Source organism: Mustelus asterias, chromosome 13, assembly GCF_964213995.1.
Source record: "Mustelus asterias chromosome 13, sMusAst1.hap1.1, whole genome shotgun sequence".
NCBI classification, from domain to species: Eukaryota; Metazoa; Chordata; class Chondrichthyes; order Carcharhiniformes; family Triakidae; genus Mustelus; species Mustelus asterias.
Window position 1 is genome coordinate 69,198,902 of NC_135813.1, and position 25,179 is coordinate 69,224,080.

Genomic DNA, 25,179 nt, shown 5'->3' on the forward strand with positions numbered 1-25,179 from the left:
AAATAATAAATAGCATAGATGAGGTTTATCCAGAGTCCACTTCAAGATGCTGGTGACCTCAACTGGAGTATGTGTACAATGTTGGGCACCACATTTTAGATAGGTTATTAAGGTCTTTGAGAGGGGTAAAGAAGAGATTTACCAGGAGTATGCAGTTTCAGTTATATAGTGAGACTGGAGAAGCTGGGATTGCTTTTCATCCAGCAGAATAGGTTAAGGGGAAATGTAATCTTTCTTCAAAATTATAAGGGCTTTTGATGAAGGAAGTAGGGGAAACCTGTTTCTTCTGGCAAGTGAGTTGGCTACCAGAGATTTAAAATAATTGGCAAATTAATAGAGGGGATTTTTTTTCACACAGAATTAAGATATGGAACGTACTTACCTGAAAAGGCAATGGAGTCAGATTCCATCACAGGCAATTAGAAATGTGTTTGAAGTGAACCAATTTGCTCAGAGGAAAAAAAGGGTTAGGTATGGGATTAATTTGGGCAGCTCTTTCAAAACGTGACATGACAGTCTGAATAACCTGCTTCTGTGCAGTAAGGTTCAATGATTCTAAAAGATATCCCACCCTCATCAGTGATGCATTTGCTCTGTCTCCATATTGACCCACTTATTGGGGAGGCATGGTGGCACAATGGTTTGCACTGCTCCCTCACAGTGCCAGGGACCCAGGTTCAATTCCAGCCACGGGTCACTGTCTGTGCGGAGTTTGCACTTTCTCCCTGTGTCTGCGTGGGTTTCCTCCGGGTGCTCCGATTTCCTCCCACAGTCCAAAGATGTGTGGGTTAGGTGGATTGGCCATGTTAAATTGACCCTAGTGTCAGGGGGATTAGCAGGGTAAATGAGGGTTACGGGAATAGGGTCTGGGTGGGATTGTGGTTGGTGCAGACTCAATGGGCCGAATGGCCTCCTTCTGTACTGTAGGGATTCTATGATGATATTTCAGGATACCAGGACAGGGGGACTACAGGACAAGACTGGTGAAAGGATTATTGATAACATGATGAAAGTCAGACAGCATAAACATTTGAAACAAAGGGCCCGATTGGGTGTCGGGCCTATACTGCGATCTGCACCTGATTCCGAGCAGATCATGGCTTTACCGACACCCGATTCGGGCGCGGGTCCGGCCCGCACCCGAATCGGGCGGTCCGACGATTTAAATGCATTTGCATGCATTTAAATCGATTTAATGAACCGCGTGTCCAACTCTACCGCCAAATCCTGCTTTACCGTCTTCTGGTCTGATGCGGATCTGCGCTCTAATCAACCTGCTGAATAAAAATCCGAAGTCGCCGCTGCAGCCTCCGAAGAGCGGGGGGGGGGGGGGGGGGGTGGGGGGGGGGGGTGGGGGGGGGGTGGGGGGGGGGGGTGGGGGGGAGAGGAGGAGAGGAGGAGAGGGGGTGTGATATATCATCCCCTGGGGGGGGTGGGAGGAGAGGGGGTGTGACCGATCATCCCCTGGGGGGGGGGGGGGGAGTGGGAGGGGAGGGGGTGTGACGTTATCATCCTCTGGGGGGGGGGGCGCTGCCACTCTGCGGCCGATCGGTGGGGAGGGAGGGGGCGGGGGGTTCCGCTGAGGTGAATAATGACAGTCGTGGTGTTTGCAGTATGCGGCCACTCTGGAGAGGAGGGATATGGTCCTCCGGTGGGGAGGAGGGATCAGCCGCAGAGTGGCAGCGGCCCCCGTCCCCAGAGGATGATACGTCACACCCCCTCTCCTCCCACCACCACCCCCCCCCACCCCCCAGAGGATGATCGGTCACACCCCCCTCCCCCCCCCCCCCCCAGAGGATGATACGTTACACCCCGCCCACAGCGCGAATCGGACTAGAGCCAGCAAAACGCGTATGGGCGCGCTGGAAAGAGGATTCCGGGCTCGGATCCGTATTATGCCCAGAACCCGCCCTTAGGCTCCGATTGGTAAAATCGGGCCCAAAGTCTCAATGTGTGGAAGAGGCGTAACATCAGATTCATCCAGGCATGTGTCATATCAGGCTTGTCTGAGGCCTGGCCCATGGGTTGGATATGGCCCACCCCATTGCTGTTTTGTAGACAACTGCCCACCTCCAAAACCTCACTGAGAGAATTTTTTGCTAAGGCTCTGGACTTGCTCATCCAATCACAGGCGAGCTTCCCCATGCATTGCACTAGTGAGTCAATCAGCAGCCAATGCATGGAGAAACCAGCCTGCGACCAGCCTGCGATTGGATGAGCTCACATCATCAGTTGCTCTGACATCATGGTTTCCGGTTGGGGAGCTCAAAGTGGACAGTTGAGTTTAACTGGGAGCGGGTGGGTTGGAGTTGGCAGGTCACGGAGGACTCAAGCGGGTGAGAGGCTGGCGTGAATGGGGGAGTTGGCACTGGAATGAGTGGGTGATGGGCAGATGGGAGGTAGGGCGGGGGACATTGGACCCAGAAACAGTTCTGGATCCAACTCTGATCTCAAATGTGGTGCAGCCTGGAACAAGACCAGCCTCAGTGGGCCCGGGGAGAGCGAAGTCATAGGAATATAGGAATTAGGAGCAGGAAAAGGCAATTCAACTCTTCGTGCCTGCTCTGCCATTCAACCAGATCATGGCCGATCTCTTCCTGGTCTCAAATCCACCTCCCTACCTGTCAAGTCCTGGAGACTTATCTGCCTAAGTCCAGGCGGGCTTGAGGAGAATGAAGTGAATAAGAGTGTGTGTGTGTAGGGCTGGGAGAGTGACTGAGTGACTGTGGGGGAAATCTTACCAGAATTTGTCAGTTCTGGTGAGAAAACCTGTGTGGAGCTTTCCAGCTTCGCTGGCCTGTTTTTTCTTGGAATATTCACACTTTGAAAGTCAAAAAAAGAGTGGATGGGGTTTGCGTCGTCACGGTCACTCTGGCGCGGGAGACTCTTAGAGCTGGAAAAGCCAGCTGCACTTAGAGCAGAACGACCTTTTTAAAGGGCGCCCCGATCTGAACAAAAAAAACACATCAAAAGTGAAGAGAAAAGCTTTCCCCTCACTAAAAAAAATAAGCAGGACATCTGTAATCAAAATAAAGCTAAATATAGACAAAAAATACACTCCCCCCCCCCCGCCCCCCACATAGAAATTACCTCTCCATAAGGCTCCCAAAAGTGCCCGACCTGGCACTGCCCCCTGACACACAAGTTGGCACTGGCAGAGTCGCTGAGCAGAAACTGATAGCCAAGTGCCGCACACATGAGGACGGCCTAAACCGGGATGTTGGATTTATGTCACACTATCAGTAACCCCCACAGCTTGCCTCCTGGACTTGCAGGCTGTCCTGTCTGGAGACAATACACATCTCTTTAACCTGTGCTTAATGCTCCCTCCACCCACATTGTCTGTATCTTTAAGATCTGGCTGGTTGTAGGGATTCGCATTCTAATCAGTATTCTGTAACTTGATTTTTGTGTCTCCGTGCCCTGTTTGAGAGCACACTTCCAGTCCATCTGATGAAGGAGCAGTGCTCCGAAAGCTAATGGTATTTGCTACCAAATAAACCTGTTGGACTTTAACCTGGTGTTGTTAAAACTCTTACTGTGTTCACCCCAGTCCAACGCCGGCATCTCCACATCAGTTCCAACTTGTGCCAGAGGCCGTGTCAGGATAGCAAGTGTGCTTGATATAAGATTCCTATTAGCAGTCCACTCTGCACTGGCACCAATGTTGCAGAAGTGAGGGCAGAATTTTCCCACCCTGCCCGCCACGGGAATCATAGTGGGCGGGACAGAAAATTCGGCGGACCATGCAAAGGTCCGTTGACCTCAGGCGGGAATTTCCGGCCTTGGGGTGAGTGCGGCCGGAAAATCCCACTCTAATAGTCCAATTCAATAAATCATGATTCTATCATTTAAAACCACAGACTTTGGACAGAGCTGGATATGAAAGCATAGATCATAGAGATTTAACAGCACGGAAACAGGCCCTTCGGCCCAACTTGTCCATGCCGCCCTTTTTTTTAAAAACCCGGAAGCTAGTCCCAATTGCCCGCATTTGACCCATGAAATTATCTAAATGCTTTTTAAAAGACAAAATTGTACCCGCCTCTACTACTACCTCTGGCAGCTTGTTCCAGACACTCACCACCCTCTGAGTGAAAAGATTGCCCCTCTGGACACTTTTGTATCTCTCCCCCTTCTCTCACTTGTTTAAGTGCTTAATGGGATAAGCACTGAAACAAATGAGAAAGATGTTACATTAACATGTCTCAGCTTGTCATTTCTGAAAAAAACACATACTGCAGTATATTATGATTGTGAAACATGTAAGCACAGTGGATGTTTAATGCAATTTTTTTGGATATTTTTAAAGAATAAATTAGGCATTTCTTAACTGTGTTCCCTCTGCACAGTAACTAGCATACACCACATTCAGCAATGAAGCAAAAGGTTGTGATATTACATTAACTCTACTTTTGCTGTCTCACGTTGTATTGCTAGTTATAACTGATCATCCTGATGGCATGTATTAATAGCTGCCATGCTTTCTATCTATGTATAAGCTCTCTTCAGTTGCCAACCTTTTAACAGTGTTTTAAAACAAAACAGCCTGGACACTATTTTGACCACAAAGCTTCATACCTTATGCCCCCTATTTTATTGGAGTTGTTAACTTCCTGTTGAAACAACAGGAAAGGAATTTGGTTCAAGTGTATTAAGCAACCAAAGTAGAACAGTGCATTTTCCAGATCACGTTCCGCATAAGAGACTGTTAACTAAAATTCAAGCCCGTGGAATTGGAGGACTTGCTTACAGGGTAGGTTAGAAGGCAGAGAGTAGAGAGCAGCGATAATGGGTTTGCAATCCATTGAAATAGAAACAGTGAAAATAGGAGCAGGAGTAGGCCATTCGGTCCTTTGAGTCCTTTGAGCCTCCACCATTCATTATAATCATGGCTGATCATCCAACCCAGTAACCTGTTCTCGCTTTCCCCTCATATCCTTTGATCCCTTTCACTCCAAGAGTTATATCTAACTCCTCTGAAAACATACAATATTTTGGCCGCAATACCTCTCTATGGTAGTGAATTCCACAGGCTCATCGCTCTCTGCATGAAGAAATTTCTCCTCATCTTTGTCTACCCTGTATCCTCAGACTGTGACCTCTGGTTCTGGACTCCCCTGCCATCGGGAACATCCTTCCTGCATCTACCCTGTCTAGTCCTATTAGAATTTTATAGGTTTCTATCAGATTTCCCCCTCATTCTTCTGAACTCCAGCAAAAATAATCCTAACTGATTCAATCTCTCCTTATATGTCAGTCCTGCCATCCCAGGAATTGGTCTGGTGAACCTTTGCTGCACTCCCTTCATAGTAAGAACATCCTTCTTCAGAGAGGAGACCAAAACTGTGCACAATATTCCAGGTGTAACTGCAGTAAGATATCCCTGCATCTGTACTCAAATCCTCTCGCTATGAAGACCAACATACCATTTGACCAAGAAGTAACTAATGGAATTCCACAAGTATCTGCGCTAGAGACTTAACGATTCATTATATTTATTAATGGCCTAAGTAACTCAATGGAGAGCCATATATCCGATGACACAAAAATTGCTGGATTAATCTTTGGGTAAATAGTGTAATCAAGAACTTGACAGTATGAAGCTACATTGCTAGATAAAGTAAGTGAACAAAACTGTGGTAGATGGATTTCAATGCAGCTATGTATAAGGTTCATCTGTTTTGGACTAAAAACAAGGATGGATCCAGGGATTTTTAAAAAAATGATGAAATGCTAGGAACAGTGGAGGTCCAAAGAGATTTATATGTTCACCTATAAAGATCATTAAAATGTGGCAGTCAGGTACAAAAACACTCAAAATGGCAGAAGGAATGTTAGCCTTTATAATTAGGGAGCTAGAATATAATGCGATGGAAGTTTTGCTACGGCTATGTAAAGTCTTGGTTAGATCACATCTGGATTAATGTGTACAGTTCTGGATCTGCGCCTTAGAAAGGATATATTGACTTTGGAAAGTGGGCAGTGCAGATTCACCAGAATGTTACCAGGGTTCCAGAGGTTAAATTATGGGGAGACATCACATAAACTAGACTTGTATTCGCCGCGGTAAAGAGTGATTTGATTGAAGTTTATCGGATTTTGAAAAAAATTTGTCCCCTTTTTTCTCCCCTGTGAGGGAGTCAGGGTAACATGGGATTGTAGACTTGTAGAATGGAAGAGATTGATTAGGCCATAATGTCCATGCCTGCTCTCAGCGAGAGCAGTATAGTGAGACCCCTTCTGCCACATCCATTCCCTGGGGCCCTCCAAACTTTTCTCTTCAGCTAATTATCCAATTCTATTTTTGAACAAGGATGTAACATTTGCAATTCTCCAGTCCTCTGCCACCACCCACATATCTTAGAGGGATTTAGACAAAATAATTAGTCACTCTGGAATTTCCACATAATGTTGAAATCTCAACTCCCTTCAGGGGAGACATTAGAACCATTTCTTCAGAAGTGATTCTCTTCCAGAAAAAAACAATAGATGTTGGCTCAATTGCAGTTTTCAAATCTGAGATTGACATATTCATTCTGGCCAAGGGCACTTCGAGATATGAAGGCAAATTGAGTGGATGGAATTAAAATGCAGATTAGCCTTGATTTAATTGAACAGCAGGTTTGAGGTACTAAATAGCCTTCCTATGTTCTGTAGGAAAACACATATGGATGTGTTGGGGCTGATTTGGAGAAACTTCCTTCTGTGCACTAACTGTAGGAAAATCGTCACTATGTCCTTTATAAACGTGCTCATGACTGTCAGTCACAGACCATTCCTACCCCATCCCCCAAAAAGGCCATGGATCATGGTTTTTTTATCGCTCCTACCCATTTTCATACCCATTCCCAGAATAAACAACAAAGTGGGAAAATAATTGGGCCAAATTTTAATGTTTGCCTACCTGTCCATTTGGACCTCAGCATCACAATTCTCTGCCATTTTACTGTTTGTCAGAAGATTTAGCACAGGTTCAATTTCTTTAAGAAGTTCATCGTTTTCAGCTGCTCCATCATTCATTGAGTTGTTTGTGTTGATAAAGCAAGCATCTGATTCCTTGAAAGAATTTTCCTTATCTAAAGACATCATTCGTTTGGTCTGAATGAGGGAATTGGGTTCCTGTGCAATTTCATTGCCCCATGTCTCCGGCATTGGGTTATAGGTATCTCTCATCCTTCCATCTTCGGCTTTGAGGTTGTCTTTGCTTTGGATGCTTTGAATGGGTGAATCATTTGGTTTGGTATGAGGAACCAAAGGCTTGGTCACACGCACTGTTTTGGGTGTCCCGTCACTAGTAAAGGTGGTCTCCAGGTGGGTGGAGAATCCTTCAGGACCCCTTAAAATCAACACAACAAAAGTCTCTGGAGTTATGTTCTTCAGCATCTCCAGAGCATGTTCATAAGTGACATTGACCAGAGGCTTGTCATTGGCGGCCACAATGATATCTCCAACCTGCACCAAACCGCTCTCCTCTGCTATACCACCGTGAATTATGTCAGAGATGATCACAGGGGGGTTGCACACCCTCTGTTTCACTAGAAATCCAAGACCGCCCACCTTGCGTTTAAAGAGTCGGACAGATATGATGTTTGGTTGCAACTGCTGGACATGGAACTCATTCTCCTCCATGGCTTGGGCGTTTCTCCAGAGTTAAGCGACTGTTTGACTTTACTGAATCTCCACGTATCTGGAGCTTTCATCCAACATACTTAACCTGTGATGACATTTGGGTTCTTTCAGATTTCATAAAACTTCTCATTCACTTAAAGAATCACTCGACAAAATTAGTTGAGGGGCCCAAAGAGCAATTGTCCTCGCTGCAATAAAAAGAGAATGTTTTCATTAAAGATGCTCTTCAGTGAACAGAGAATCCTACAGTGCAGAAGGAGGTCATTCGGCCCATCGAGCCTGCACCGACCGCAATTCCACCCAGGCCCTATTCTCATAACCCCACATATTTACCCTGCTAATTCCCTGACACCAAGGGGCAATTTAACTTGGCCAGTCCACCTAACCCGCATATCTTTGGATTGTGGGAGGAAACCACAGCACCCGGAGGAAACCCTCACAGACACGGGGAGAACGTGCAAACTCCACACAGACAGTGACCCGAGGCTGGAATTGAACCCGGGTCCCTGGCACTGTGAGGCAGGAGTGCTAACCACTGCGTCACCGTGCCGCCCATAAGCTAACGCACATCCATAAAATAGTTTCAACAGTACGGATTTTTCCATTCCAATTACATTTGTGCAAATCTAAAATAGTTATCTCCAGGGAAAAGCACATCTGTGAATTAACTATTGGTTCAAATCCTCGAAGTTACTTGGGACTAAGAATCACTTTGTTATGTTCTCCATAACTCTTTATTGTTAATTCTGCCCTGCCCACAGTGCATTCACAGGGCAAAGAATGCAGTGGAAATGGAAAAGTGCGGAATTCACATCAGACTAGCCCCCCAAAACAAATCACAGTACCAACGACATAGAATGGTTAGTTAGCCGTCATCACATGGAATTTACACAAGTGCTAGATAAAAGGATCTAGCATGGCTTTGGTAAAAGACACCGACTGCCAGATTAATAGTGTTTCTCTGATGGCTTTTGCTATCATTGAATGAATTAGCGAATGGATTTTTTTCTAAAAACCTCTTGGTCTTCTGATCAAGAAAGTGTTGAATGTAACCCAAAATTTGGTACCCTGCTGTCTCAGAGCTCTCGAGTTGATCAAAGTAAATTTACAATTTTCATTTCAATTCAAGTCTCATTGAATCATAGTGCAGAAAGAGGCCTTTTGGCCCATCGAGTCTGCACCAACCCCAATCCCACCCAGGCCCTACCCCCATATCCCTACATATTTACCCGCGAATCCCTCTAACCTACGCATCTCAGGATGCGAAGGGGCAATTTTAGCATAGCCAATCAAACTAACCCGCACATCTTTGGACTGTGGGAGGAAACTGGAGCACCCAGAGGAAACCCACGCAGACACGAGGAGAATGTGCAAACTCCACACAGACAGTGACCCAAGCCGGGAATCGAACCTGGGTCCCTGGAGCTGTGAAGCAGCAGTGCTAACCACTGTGCTACCATGCCACCCATTAGAATGTCCAAAACCTGCAGAGAATCATAAACTTCAGCTAAACTTCTGAAAAACCAGTGCGTGGGGACGCAGTGAAGACACTACATCAGATATTTTTCAGTAGTATTTTTTTCAAGAGATATAAATTTAAAATAACAATCGTAAAGCCTGTTTTTACTTGTGACAGATTGCGAGGCGATTGATCTCAAAAAATTGAAAGCGGGACCAAGCAACATGAAATTTTAACAATTAAAGCAGATACCCGAAATAATCTTTATAGTTTAAAGAGTGATAATATATTTGGAATAATGAGAAAAATAAAACAGTGGGATGAGCTATTGGAAGGTTAAAAATCTCGAGGTGAAATGTTTCTTACGTGTCCCAGATGCTTTGGGTAGATTCTCCTGCCAATTCCGACTGAGACTTTAGCGAGCTGCTATTTCACTGCTTGTTTCATGCAAATTAGAGTGGGAGGGATAGGGCATCGTAGCCTGGTCACTCCTTCTCCTCACACTTGCGTGTCAAATCATGTAAATTACCATCTCTGCTTGTTTTTCTGGATCAGAAACATGGCTGGTACAGATCACCTAATTTGTAAACTGGCTACAGTTCTGAAAACATCCAACTAGAATTACAGGACAAAGCTCAACCCTCGTCCTTGTGAAATCTCATATCTATCAGTGTGTGGACCCATTCAAGTTTCAGAAGTTTAAAGTTTTTATTTATTAGTGTCGCAAGTAGGCTTACATTAACACTGCAATGAAGTTACTGAGTAAATCCCTTAGTCGCCACACTCCAGCGCCTGTTCGGGTACACTGAGGGAGAATTTAGTATGGTCAATACACCTAGCCAGCACATCTTTCGGACTGTGGGAGGAAACCGGAGCACTCGGAGGAAACCCATGCAGACAAGGGGAGAACGTGCCGACTCTGCACAGACAGTGACTCAAGCCAGGAATCGAACCCGGGTCCCTGGCGCTGTGAGGCAGCAGTGCTAACCACTGTGCCATCATGCCGTCCATTGAATGAAACAATCAATGGAACAAGGGCAGCAGCAAATGGTCCGTCACCCCAGTGTATTTATTAGTGTTACAAGTAGGCTTACATTAAAACCGCAATGAAGTTACTGTGAAAATCCCCTAGTCGCCACACTCCCGGCACCTGTCTGGACTTATAACAAAGAAAGAGAGCTGAAGGGCTTTGTCTGTGCTCTACGACCCTATGACTCATTGAACCCATGGAAGAACCAAAAGCCAGCATTTATCTCCTAAGGTGAACAATGGATTTTGACCAGCGACCTTGTTAGCCTGAAACTGACACATAACCAAAGCTCCTCTGGCCTTGGATAAGTTACATTCCTGGATTCCCAGAGCAGTCTGCTGTTAACATCCAGCCTGTCAACATCAAAGCAGCACTCCACCCTGACAACAAAGCGTACCTTAAGTATAAACCCCATGAACATTGCTGTCATTGTCTGTGGAGTGGACCAAGTCTCTGTATACCAACCTCATCCTGCTACATTGAAGGAATTTGGCAACTCCTATAGTCAGCTAGCTGAAATTACCTGAACTTTAACTTCTATGTGAAGGAACCCTCAATGGACTCTAACATTCACATAAACTAACATCTCTATCTTTGTTTCCTTTTTTTAGTTTAATTCTTAATCATAAAACTATTTTCTTTCCCTTCTCCTTATTGTGTGCTTGTGTGTATGAGTATGTAATTGCGGCGACCATCCGTCAGGGGTGAATGTATGATTTCTGATCAATTTAGATTATTGTGGATTGTCGTAGCTACTGTAGTAGACTTTGTCACAGCTGTCAGAATTTTCAGAGCAGGTTGTTGGATATGGATTATACGTTTATTCAACTATATTCTATACAGGCTTTGTCTAAATATTTTTGATACTTCTAACTCCAGACACGTGTCCAGCATTATATTTTTCTCCTTCAAAACAAAACTGATTAACTTGTATCAGATTTTTGTTTTTTCTCTTCCTCGCAATAATTACTATTTTACACAGGGGATCTACGTTTCCATCTGGCATTTATATTCATTAGACTTTTTTCCTCTGTGCCCCTTTTCATAAATGCAGATAAATAACTACAGATTCGAATCCTGTTAATAATAGAACTCACAGCCAAAGCCTTCAGTGGGAGAAACTGGTAACAGGAAGATTCCTCATGATGAAAGGAAAACTCTGCAATCGTAGTAAACCTGAAATGAAAATACAAAATGATTGATGTTTCTAGCAGGTCCCTCTGTGTAAAGAGAAGAAATAGGATCATTTGGGAAGTCAATTGTTGGTCAAAACTGGCAAAATGGTGGCTGAGATTGACCTGATAATTGCTCTGGGTACCAACGGGCAACATGTTGTCACAGGCCGAAACAACAAACATAATGTGGAGAAAATGTCATTAGAATTGCACAATCATTCCCTTCCCTTGACATTCAGGTCATGAAATGAAACAGGGCCCCAAACTAGGTGATGGATCACATTTTGGGATTACCTGGATCTGTTCCTTTCGATGAAGGCACCTATGAATTTGAATGCTGGTGCAGGTAGCAGTGCTCGGTGCACAGTTGAATAGTGGCATTCCTGGTCAGGGGCCTCAAACGGGCAAGAGGTCTGCACTACTTAAAGGGGAGGTGCATTGTGGCTGGAGAAAAATTATCAACCTGTAATTCCTCCCAATATGCCTATGGCAGATGGTAAGAGTGAGTGCGTCTCCTGGTCAGCCAGAACCATATAGTAGATGCATAGCAACATCCTCCCCATGTTAAAAGACTCACAGGTTCTTGCCATTGGCTGTACTTTGTGGCAAGTGCCGTCCTCACTTCAAGAGACTGCAAGAGGAAGAAATGCCATATCTTGTCAACTGCACCGCTGGCCTCACACTCTGCTCAATACACCACACCATCATCAACTCACCACCAATATCAATCAGTCATAACTTATTTATAATGTTCATAGCTTCACACACTTAGCAGTGATGCAATCCTCACTCCACATCTCACAATTTTACACTCTGACAGCAATTCAATTAAAACAATCCACATTACACAAACACATTGCACCATCTTCAATGACACACATCTCTTTCTCTCATGGAACAAGGTGGCACCTAACTTCGGGCAGCAGCAGCTCACCTGTCTCAATGGGGTACAGACACCACTATAGGCCTTTACCCCAGTGGATGATACCATGGTTGAGGCTGTGGACAGTGACAAGGTTGAAACCATCGAAGATGATTGTATTCTTATACCTAATCCTCCTTCTCATTTTTCCCTTTCCCTCATCACACACTCTTCTGAGTTACAAGTCATGGATGGTGTAAGCACACATCCCACGCTTTCCTTTACCGCAATGCTATCCTCGTGCCTTTCTCCTTTCAAATACCCAAGAACTGCCGCTCGGCTGGGTAGGGGTGGAAGAGCATGTGGTGGAAAAGAAGGAAGAGGCAGATGAGGTAGAAAGACCGGACGGGATTTTATAGCCTCACTTGTCCCAAAACCGTAAAATATCACCCAGGGTCAACGGATCTTCCCATTGTCCGCCTCTCGCCTGCTCCGATTCCCGTTGGCAGGCAGCATGGTAAAATTTCGGCCACCATCAGGGGCTCTCACATTGGCAGCTACCAATTCAAATACTGATGCTTTATGTCTTTTAAGGGATAGCTTAGACGCAGGATTTGCCTGTGGCGAGAGACCAGTTACAAGTAGCCCGCTGCCAGGGCAGGGAACAGAGCCTAGGAGCTAACTCGCTCCGAGTCACACATGAGTTCTGCTGTATGGGCTTCTTTTGAGGACTTTGAGGGGAGGCAGTGGCATAGTAGTATTGTCACTGGACTAGTAATCCAGAGACCCAAGGTAATGTTCTGAGGACCTGGGTTCAAATCCCACTGCAGTAGATGGTGGAACTTGAATTTGAAAATATAGCTATGTGGATCCTACGAAATCCCCCTCAATAACATCTGGGAGCTTCTGCCAAGTCAAGCAACAACATTACACTATCACGTTCAAGCAATTATATGTTACAGATAATGTCCCAGACACCGTCATCACCATCCCAGCAGAGGTAGTGGCGCAGTGGTATACAGTTGGGAGGAAGATGCCCTTGGCATCCTCAACATTGACTCTGGATGCCATGAGGCCTCAAGGCATCAGATCAAACATGGTCAAGGAAACTCCCTGCTGATTACCACATATTCCTTCCCCCATACTCCACCCGTCCCCACCCGCCCGCTCAGCTGATGAGTCAGTACTTCTCCATGTTGAACACCACTTGGAGGAACCACTGAGGGTGGCAAGGGCATAGAATGTACACTGGATGGGGGACGTGCATCACCAAGAGTGGCTCAGTAGTACCACCACAGACTGAGCTGGCCAGGTCCTAAAGTTCATAGCTGCTAGACTGAGTCTTGATGTGGAGATGCCGGCGTTGGGCTGGGGTGAACACAGTAAGAAGTCTCACAACACCAGGTTAAAGTCCAACAGGTTTATTTGGTAGCAAATACCATAAGCTTTCGGAGCACTGCTCCTTCGTCAGATGGAGTGGAAATGTGCTCTCAAACAGTGCAAACAGACAAAATCAAGTTGCAGAATACTGATTAGAATGCGCATCCTACAGCCAGCCAGGTCTTAAAGGTACAGACAATGTGGGTGGAGGGAACATTAAGCACAGGTTAAAGAAATGTGTATTGTCTCCAGACAGAACAGCTAGTGAGATTCTACAAGCCCAGGAGGCAAGCTGTGGGGGTTACTGATAATGTGACATAAATCCAACATCCCGGTTTAGGCCGTCCTCATGTGTGCGGAACTTGGCTATCAGTTTCTGCTCAGCGACTCTGCGCTGTCATGTGTCGCGAAGGCCGCCTTGGAGAACGCTTACCTGAAGATCCAAGGCTGAATGGCCCGTGAATCCAGGCACTGGATACTGCAAAGACTATCGGCCCTCACAATATTCCAGCAATAGTACTGAAGACTTGTGCTGCAGAACTTGCCATGCCCCTAACCAAGCAGTTCCAGAACAGCTATAACACTGGCAATGTGGAAAGTTGCCCAGGTATGTCCTGTACACAAAAAGCAAGACAATTCCAACAAGACAATTACAGCCCCATCAGCATACTCTCAATAATCAGTAAAGTGTTGGAAAAGGTAAACAACAGCATTATCAAATGACATTTGCTTAACAATAACCTAGTCACTGACACTCAATTTGAGTTTTGCCAAGGTCACTCAGCTCCTGACCTCATTACAGTCTTGATTCAAACTGAACTCCAGAAGTGAAATGACAGTAACTGTCCTTGACATCAAGACAGCATTTAACTGAGTGTGGCATCAAGGAGCCCTAGCAAAACTGAGGTCAATGGGAATCGGGAAAAAACTCTCGGCTGATTGGAGTCATACCCAACTCAAAGGGAGAAAGTTGTGGTTGTTGAAGGTCAATCATCTCATCACTGCAGGAGCTCCTCAGGGTGACGTCCTAGGCCCAACCATCTTCATCTGCTCCATCAATGGCCTTCCTTCCATCGTAAGGTCAGGGGTGGTGACATTCGCTGATGAATGTTCAGCACCATTCGTGACTCCACAGATATTTAAGTAATCCATCAGCAGTATCCCTACAGTGTAAAAGGAGACTTTTGTGTAAAACATGATGCATAGGTGATAGTGCAAAACGATGTAAGGGTGCAAGTGTTTGAACCCCTGTATTAAAGACCATCCAGACAGGTTTAACCCAATGGTACATGCGGCACTGTTACCTAAGTGGTTAAAAGGGTTCCATGTTAACCACAGGAAGTTAGCAATGTCCCAAAGGAAAGTACCTGACCGTTCAGACTTTATTAAGGCATTCGGGGTCAAATCATGCCAATCGCATGGGATCATGAGGAGCCACTATCAATCCTACAACAGAGGGGGTGTGATAAAAGTAATGGTGATGACAATGTAAATGATGCAAATGCCATCTGTGAGACACCAACAGCAAGGAAGAAGAAAAATAAATGTGTAAATTAGACCCTGAGAGTTTCTGATCACGATCTCCACTCTGATATCCCAAGAGGGAGGAGTATGAGCGATGTCCACTTACCGACCTACCACTAGAATCTGTGAAATGCAGGTATACCCAGTGAAACAGGAGTGTCTTCCGGTCTAGGGAAGAGTAGCATGGGCGTGTGAGGGTTGGTCCTAGATAATCCTATCCTAGAGGAAGGGGAGAAGCCTTAGAACATAGAAAAATACAGCACAAATTCAGCCCACAGGTTGTGCCGGTCATGTCCCTACCTACCTAGGCTATATATAGGCTTACCTATAACCCTCAATCATAGAACAAAAGAAATAGCAGTGATACTTGCGGGGAGCAGCAATTTCTTTTTAACTGATCCTGAAAACGTAAATAGCAGAGAATGGATTCGATCAAAGAACAAAGAACAAAGAACAATACAGCACAGGAACAGGCCCTTCGGCCCTCCAAGCCCGCGCCGCTCCCCGGTCCAGGATTGAATCCTGAATCCAGGATCCCCGCCCAATTTTCCAGCCTATCTACATACCAATATCCTATCCACCGAGCTGTCCCTCACAGCTACGATGCTTTGTTCATCACAACCTATTAACTCACCCCCACCCCCCCATTCCAGACCATGTGATCTCCAGGGAGAGGCGAAAACCCAGAGTGAAAACCCCAGGGCCAATATGGGGAAAAAAAATCTGGGAAATTCCTCTCCGACCCCCTGAGGCGATCGAAACGAGTCCAGGAGATCACAATGGCCCTGATCAGAAAATGCTTCCCAACCCTAGTCATTTCCACTTCCACGAACACCATATGAATTCCCTGCCCCCGAGACAGGTTCCCAACTATCCGCAGTCTCGCTCTGTACTGGCACCAGCAAGATGATCATAGAATGAAGCCTTGAAACGAGAAACAAGGAACAATTAGCCCGCACCGCTCCCTGGTCCAAACTAGACCACTCTTTTGTATCCCTCCATTCCCACTCCGTTCATATAGCTGTCTAGATAAGTCTTAAACGTTCCCAGTGTGTCCGCCTCCACCATCTTGCCCGGCAACCCATTCCAGGCCCCCACGACCCTCTGTGTGAAATATGTCCTTCTGATATCTGTGTTAAACCTCCCCCCCTTCACCTTGAACCTATGACCCCTCGTGAACGTCACCACCGACCCGGTGAAAAGCTTCCCACCGTTCACCCTATCTATGCCTTTCATAATTTTATATACCTCTATTAAGTCTCCCCTCATCCTCCGTCTTTCCAAGGAGAACAACCCCAGTTTCCCCAATCTCTCCTCATAACCAAGCCTTTCCATACCAGGCAACATCCTGGTAAACCTCCTCTGTACTCTCTCCAAAGCCTCCACGTCCTTCTGGTAGTGTGGCGACCAGAACTGGACGCAGTATTCCAAATGCGGCCGAACCAACGTTCTATACATCTGCAACATCAGACCCCAACTCTTATACTCTATGCCCCGTCCTATAAAGGCAAGCATGCCATATGCCTTCTTCACCACCTTCTCCACCTGTGACGTCACCTTCAAAGATCTGTGGACTTGCACACCCAGGTCCCTCTGCGTATCTACACCCTTTATGGTTCTTCCATTTATCGTGTAGCTCCTCCCTACGTTATTCCCACCAAAATGCATCACTTCGCATTTATCAGGATTGAACTCCATCTGCCATTTCCTTGCCCAAATTTCCAGCCTATCTATATCCTTCTGTAGCCTCTGACAATGTTCCTCACTATCTGCAAGTCCTGCCAGTTTTGTGTCGTCCGCAAACTTACTGATCACCCCAGTTACTCCTTCTTCCAGATCATTTATATAAATCACAAACAGCAGAGGTCCCAATACAGAGCCCTGCGGTACACCACTAGTCACAGGCCTCCAGCCGGAAAAAGACCCTTCCACTACCACCCTCTGTCTTCTGTGACCAAGCCAGTTCTCCACCCATCTAGCCACCTCCCCCTTTATCCCATGGGATCCAACCTTTTTCACTAGCCTACCATGAGGGACTTTGTCAAACGCTTTACTAAAGTCCATATAGACAACATCCACGGCCCTTCCTTCGTCAACCATTTTGGTCACTTCTTCAAAAAACACCACCAGGTTAGTGAGGCATGACCTCCCTCTCACAAAACCATGCTGACTATCGTTAATGAGTTTATTCCTTTCTAAATGCGCATACATCCTATCTCTAAGAATCTTCTCCAACAACTTCCCCACCACGGACGTCAAGCTCACTGGCCTATAATTACCCGGGTTATCCTTCCTACCCTTCTTAAATAACGGGACCACATTGGCTATCCTCCAATCGTCTGGGACCTCACCTGTGTCCAGTGACGAGACAAAGATTTGCGTCAGAGGCCCAACGATTTCACCTCTCGTCTCCCTGAGCAGCCTTGGATAGATTCCATCAGGCCCTGGGGATTTGTCAGTCTTTATATTCTCTAACAAACCTAACACTTCCTCCTTTGTAATGGAGATTTTCTCGAAAACGGGTCAACACTCCCCTCCGAGACACTCCCAGTCAACACATCCCTCTCCTTTGTGAATACCGACGCAAAGTATTCATTTAGGATCTCTCCTACTTCTTTGGGCTCCAAGCATAAGTCCCCACTTTTGTCCCTGAGAGGTCCGATTTTTTCCCTAACAACCCTTTTGTTCCTAACATATGAATAAAATGCCTTGGGATTCTCCTTAATCCTGTCTGCCAAGAACATTTCGTGACCCCTTTTTGCTCTTCTAATTCCCCGTTTGAGTACTTTCCTACTTTCATTGTACTCCTCCAGAGCTCCCTCCGTTTTTAGCTGCTTGGACCTAACATACGCCTCTCTTTTCCTTTTGACCAGTCCCTCAATTTCCCTGGTTATCCACGGTTCTCTAATCCTACCCTTCCTATCCTTCTTTTTTACAGGCACATGCTTGTCCTGTAGCCCTAACAACCGTTCCTTAAAAGACTGCCACATACCAGATGTGGATTTACCCTCAAACAGCCTCTCCCAATCAAGAGCTGCCAATTTCTGCCTGATCCCAATAAAGTTAGCCTTCCCCCAATCCAACACCTTACCCTTGGGACACCACTCATCCTTTTCCATCACTATCCTAAAGCTAACAGAATTGTGGTCACTATTTGCCACATGTTCCCCATCGACCTCTGGGCCCAGCACGCTTCCGCTGCGCCACTCTTCTACAAATGGAACACATGGGGTGAAATTCATTGCCATGTGTCACACTATGACCAACACCCTGTTTACGTGGCACACGTGGACAGGATTATTTGGGTAGCCCCAGGTTTGTCTGGGTGCGCACAGAAATGGGATCAATTTGTTTGCCTGTATCATGTAACTAAAAATACAGCACAATACTGTGGCTTCACTTGGGATCAGGAAGGATCCAATTGCATGGTCTTGGTAACTCAGGGAGAGAAATTCCCAACACATAGCATATAAAGGAAAGTGGGAATATTAGGTAACAATCATACACTGGGAATAGCAGTACATGGGATCTGAGCTGTCCCATTCCAGGTGACACATTGTGTTTTTCTCTCAGCTCCACTTGTTAAACTGCATTTCCATGCTCATGGGCAGGTAAATTTTACTAAAAGGGATGATTTGAATGAAAGGCTACATAGCATGTTGCCTATTTTGGCTATGACTCAGCCCCACTGTCTGAACAGCTTGTAGAGCTGTTACAGAGGTTCACATTTCCAACAAACATTTTCATATCTTTCTACAAAAGAACAACGAAGATAGAAATACCAGCTATTGGTGACAATAGCCATTGATGGGACATTGGTCTTAGCCTCAAAATACATCCTCAGATACCAATTATGTCAGATGTACATGATATTGCACAATTATTTATTGTAGGATGTCTGATGTCGGACCTATACAAACATAGGAGGGTAGAATAACAGATGAAAATGTTACTGCAGTAATGGAATAAGGCGAATGGATTAGATTAGGAAGTGCCATTATGTTCATCAACATAATTATCCATTAAAGGGTGGATTCAGTAAGGGGTTTTTGTGTCTCTTGTATTTCTGTTAGGCAATTTTAATTGCACTTCACTTCTGTTTGTCGGTAAAACCGTGGTGTGGGCTATAGTGTGGGGATCTTACCAGGTGATAGGAAAATGGGGTGAGATCTTCCGGTCCTGACAATGGCAACCCCTCACCGTCAGTGGCAGATTAACCATTAGGCTGAGTAGGCTTAAGCCTAGGGGCCCGGAAGGGAAGGGGGCCCGAGAGCAAAATAAAATTGGTTTAACCCTTTTAAGGGCGATGAGCGTTGAGAAATTTAACAATGAGCGATGAGAAACTTAGTCATCTGGGACTCATGCACATTGAATCAGACATGCTTCGATCTGTTGATTTACATGCTGTTATCGACACTTTTGTAAACCAAAAAATGCGGAAGCTTTTTAAAGTACAAATGTAAAGAAAATGAAACATAAATGAATAAAAGGGCTGTAACTGATTCATATAACTTTATGATATTATACTTGTAGTACATTACACATAGTAAACGATATAAGTTATCTAACGTCACTTAACGTCACTTTATTCTATTCAACGAAGGGTGGGGCAGGGGGCAGAGGGCAGGGGGCAAGGTCAGGGGGCCTTACTAAAGCTCAGCCTAGGGGTCCGGGTGGTAGTTAATCCGCCACTGCCCACCGTGGGTTCCCTGGTAGTGCATGACGCGAACAACAGGAAACCCCATTGACAGCGGCAGGACAAGAAGATCCCACCGCCGGCCAATGGCGGACAACCGCTGCAAAGCGCACACGCGGGAGCAGGGGATGGAAGGGAAATCCCATCCAGACATTGGGTCGAAGGCAGATTAATTCTGACCAACGACAGTATAGATTGGAATTTGGGTTGCTGGGAGAGATTATGATTCATCCTGTGTTGGGTTGGTCTTGGCCTAGAGACCGTATTCAGGATTTAATAATTTTTCAGACGGTGGGTGGAAGCATTGGAGCCTTTCCTCTGAATTAGGATTAAAGGATTTTGATAACAGTTTAAAAAGCCTTTGTTCTGAAGAAAGCGGGTTGCACGATTTGTCAGTACTTGCACAATGCATTATTTTTGATTGGGAGGGGTTGTGATTTTGAAATAAATATTTAAAGACTGAAATAAAGTTTTATATATTTTATGTATCACAGTCAGCCAATTGAGGAGGCTGTGCCAAGCTTCCATGTGGTGTTGCTTCAACAGAACTGGATGCAAGGTGACATCAAAATGCAAAGCCTGCATGCCCAAAAAAGTGCTCAGACAAATCTTCAGAAGAAAGAACAAAGAACAAAACAGCACAGGAACAGGCCCTTCGGCCCTCCAAACCCGTGCCGCTCCCTGGTCCAAACTAGACCATTCTTTTGTATCCCTCCATTCCCACTCTGTTCATGTGACTATCTAGATAAGTCTTAAACGGTCCCAGTGTGTCCGCCTCCACCACCTTGCCTGGCAGCGCATTCCAGGCCCCCACCACCCTCTGTGTAAAATACGTCCTTCTGATATCCGTGTTAAACCTCCCCCCCCTCACCTTGAATCTATGACCCCTCGTGAACGTTACCACCGACCTCGGAAAAAGCTTCCCACCGTTCACCCTATCTATGCCTTTCATAATTTTATACACCTCTATTAGGTCACCCCTCATCCTCCGTCTTTCCAGTGAGAACAACCCCAGTTTACCCAATCTCTCCTCATAACTAAGCCCTTCCATACCAGGCATCATCCTGGTAAACCTCCTCTGTACTCTCTCTAAAGCCTCCACGTTCTTCCGGTAGTGTGGCGACCAGAACTGGGCGCTGTATTCCAAATGCAGCCGAACCAACGTTCTATACAACTGCAACATCAGACCCCAACTTTTATACTCTATGCCCCGTCCTATAAAGGCAAGCATGCCATATGTCTTATTCACTAACTTCTCCACCTGTGACGTCACCTTCAAGGATCTGTGGACTTGCACACCCAGGTCCCTCTGCGTATCTACACCCTTTATGGTTCTGCCATTTATCCTATAGCTCCCCCCTACGTTAGTTCTACCAAAATGCATCACTTCGCATTTATCTGGAATGAACTCCATCTGCCATTTCTTTGCCCAAATTTCCAGCCTATCTATATCCTTCTGTAGCCTCTAACAATGTTCCTCACTATCTGCAAGTCCAGCCATTTTCATGTCGTCCGCAAACTTACTGATCACCCCAGTTACACCTTCTTCCAGATCGTTTATATAAATCACAAACAGCAGAGGTCCCAACACAGAGCCCTGTGGAACACCACTAGTCACAGGCATCCAGCCGGAAAAAGACCCTTCCACTACCACCCTCTGTCTTCTGTGACCAAGCCAGTTCTCCACCCATCTAGCCACCTCCCCCTTTATACCATGAGATCCAACCTTTTGCACCAACCTACCATGAGGGACTTTGTCAAACGCTTTACTAAAGTCCATATAGACGACATCCACGGCCCTTCCCTCGTCAACCATTCTAGTCACTTCTTCAAAAAACTCCACCAGGTTAGTGAGGCATGACCTCCCTCTCACAAAACCATGCTGACTATTGTTAATGAGTTTATTCCTTTCTAAATGCACATACATCCTATCTCTAAGAATCCTCTCCAACAACTTCCCCACCACGGACGTCAAGCTCATCGGCCTATAATTTCCCGGGTTATCCTTCCTACCCTTCTTAAATAACGGGACCACATTAGCTATCCTCCAATCCTCTGGGACCTCACCTGTGTCCAGTGACGAGACAAAGATTTGCGTCAGGGGCCCAGCGATTTAATCTCTCGTCTCCCTGAGCAGCCTTGGATAGATTCCATCAGACCCTGGGGATTTGTCAGTCTTTATATTCCCTAAAAAACCTAACACTTCCTCCATTGTAATGGAGATTTTCTCGAAAACGGGTCAACACTCCCCTCCGAGACACTCCCAGTCAACACATCCCTCTCCTTTGTGAATACCGACGCAAAGTATTCATTTAGGATCTCCCCTACTTCTTTGGGCTTGAAGAATAATTCCCCACTTTTGTCCCTGAGAGGTCCGATCTTTTCCCTGACAACCCTTTTGTTCCTAACGTATGAATAAAATGCCTTGGGATTCTCCTTAATCCTGTCTGCCAAGGACATTTCGTGACCCCTTTTTGCCCTTCTAATTCCTCGTTTGAGTTCTTTCCTACTTTCTTTGTATTCCTCCAGAGCCCCCTCCGTTTTTAGTTGCCTGGACCTAATGTACGCCTCTCTTTTCTTTTTGACCAATCCCTCAATTTCCCTGGTTATCCACAGTTCTTGAATCCTACCCTTCCTATCCTTTTTTACAGGCACATGCCTATCCTGCAGCCCTAACAACTGTTCCTTAAAAGACTCCCACATGCCAGAGGTGGATTTACCCTCAAACAGCCTCTCCCAATCAACAGCTGCCAATTTCTGCCTAATCCCACTAAAGTTAGCCTTCCCCCAATCCAACACCTTGCCCTTGGGACACCACTCATCCTTTTCCATCACTATCCTAAAGCTAACAGAATTGTGGTCACTATTTGCCACATGTTCCCCTACCGAAACTTTGAAGACCTGTCCGGGCTCATTCCCCAGTACTAGGTCCAGTATAGCCCCCTCTCTAGTCGGGCTATCTACATATTGTTCCAAAGAACATTCCTGTATGCATTTTACAAATTCCTCCCCATTCAGACTCCCAGCCCTACACGATTTCCAGTCTATACCAGGGAAATTGAAGTCTCTCACTACAACAACCCTATTTTTCCTGCACCTATCCATTATCTCCTGACATATCCGTTCTTCCACTTCCCTTGGGCTGTTGGGGGGCCTGTAGTATACGCCCAACATAGTGACTGCGCCCTTCCTGTTTCTGAGCTCCACCCACAGTGACTCGTTACACGACCCCTCTGAATTGTCCTCCCTCTGCACCGCTGTAATATGCTCTCTAACTAATACTGCTACTCCCCCACCTCTTTTGGCCCCTCCTCTGTCTCGCCTAAAACACTTGTACCCCGGAATATTCAGCTGCCAGTCCTGTCCCTCTTTCAACCAAGTCTCTGTCACCGCAACCACATCCAAATTCCTCGTAAACATTAAGGCCCTAAGTTCGTCTGTCTTACCTGCTACGCTCCTTGCATTGAAGTAGATGCACTCCAGACCTCCAGGCCCAGTGAGGTCATCCTCCCCCAGAGTGCTCTTCTTCTTTGCCAGCCTTGTCCTGGCCATCTCCACATCATGACCCAAGCTTGTCCCCAGCCTCTACACTTGCAGACATAATATTTTGATCCCCACCCCCTTGCCATATTAGTTTAAACCCACCCGAACTGCACTAGCAAAACTCCCAGCCAGGATATTCGTGCCCTTCCAATTTAGTTGTGACCCGTCCTTCTTGTACAGGTGGACTCCTCTCTTGAAAACTTCCCAGTGATGCAGGAATATTAAGCCCTCCCTCCTGGACCAGTCCTTTAGCCAAGCGTTCAATTGTACTATCTCCCTATCCCAAGCCTCACTGGCCCTAGGCATTGGGAGCAGCCCAGAGATTGCCACCCTGGAGGCCCTACTTTTTAGCCTATTTCCCAACTCCCTGAATTGCTCTCGTAGGATCCACTTGCTCTTCCTATCTATGTCATTTGCACCATTGTGTACAATGACATCCATTTCTTTATTCTCCCCTTTTAATATGCCTCCTATCTGCTCGGAGACACCCAGTACCCCAGCACCAGGTAGGCAGACTACCATCCTGGAGTCCTGTTCGCACCCACAGAATCGCCTGTCCGTGCCTCTAACCGACGCATCCCCCACCATTATTGCTCTCCTAATCCCTCTCTTTCCTTTCCGGGCCACAGAGCCTGACTGTGTGCCAGTGACCTGGTCACTGTGGCTTATCCCTGGAGAGTCATCCTCCTCCACACTATCCTCTAGCTCTAAATCCCTACTTTTCTCCTTTTGACATTTACCCATTTATTCTACATGTCCTTTCCTTGTTCCTCCTCCTAAACCCTCTCCGGAAACAAAAGCATTCCATAGAAAGGTTAGGTTTGGTTATAATTTGCTCTGTCTGTAGATTGCTGCACAGTTCTATGTGGCCTATCAGCCACTTGCAATGTTGCTCCGACAAAATATGGCGCTGGAACATTGGGGCGGCATGGTGGCGCAGTGGTTAGCACTGCTGTCTCACAGCGCTGGAGTCCCGGGTTCAATTATGGCCTCGGATCATAGTCTGTGCGGAATTTGCACATTCTCCCCGTGTCTGTGTGGGTTTCCTCCGGGTGCTCCGGTTTCCTCCCACACTCCAAAGATGTACGGGTTAGGTGGATTGGCCATGATGAATTGACCCTAGTGTCAGAGGATTAGCAGGGTAAAAATATGGGGTTCAGGGAATACGGCCTGGGTGGGATTGTGGTCGGTGCAGACTCGATGGGCCGAATGGCCTCCTTCTGCACTGTAGGCATTCTATGATTCTATAGAAAAGTTGATCAAGTAACCACAATTTGGCAGGATTGTTTTCATGCAGTTAATGCATGCACAAAAAATCTTCCTATTAAAAATAAACATTATTGATATTACTTTAGAACCAATACAGAGAACAGGTTACAGCTAGTAGCAAGAATGGCATCAGCACTTTTGAAGTTACAAATTAACATAATTTTAAAAACAGGATTTTCAAAATACACATGACGGTTGTTCCTAGATAATCCTATCTTAAAGGAAGGGGAGAAGCCTTAACCACTTCTCCAAATGGAAGACATTGGGGTGAAATTCATTACCATGTGTCACACTATGACCAACACCCTGTTTACGTGACACACGTGGACGGGATTACTTGGGTCGCCCAGGTTTGTCTGGGTGCGCACAGAAATGGGATCAATTTGTTTGCCTGTATCATGTAACTGAAAATTCAGCACAATACTGTGGCTTCACTTGGGATCAGGAAGGGTCCAATTGCATGGTTTTGGCAACTCAGGGAGAGAAATTCCCAACACATAGCATATAAAGGAAAGCGGGAATATTAGGTAACAATCATACACTGGGAATAGCAGTACATTGGATCTGAGCTGTCCCATTCCAGGTGACACATTGTGTTTTTCTCTCAGC

At 45.9% G+C, this 25,179-nt stretch overlaps 1 protein-coding gene across 1 annotated transcript in view; it reads right to left on the reverse strand.

Annotated features, from left to right (window-relative positions):
* nos1 (nitric oxide synthase 1 (neuronal)) overlaps window positions 1–25,179 on the reverse strand; it is a 99,248-nt gene that overhangs the window by 60,362 nt on the left and 13,707 nt on the right. The window contains exon 2 of the mRNA XM_078226992.1: window positions 6,908–7,820. Coding sequence (XP_078083118.1) covers window positions 6,908–7,632 — 725 coding nt within the window. The 5' untranslated portion in view covers window positions 7,633–7,820. The remainder of the gene's footprint in view (window positions 1–6,907; window positions 7,821–25,179) is intronic.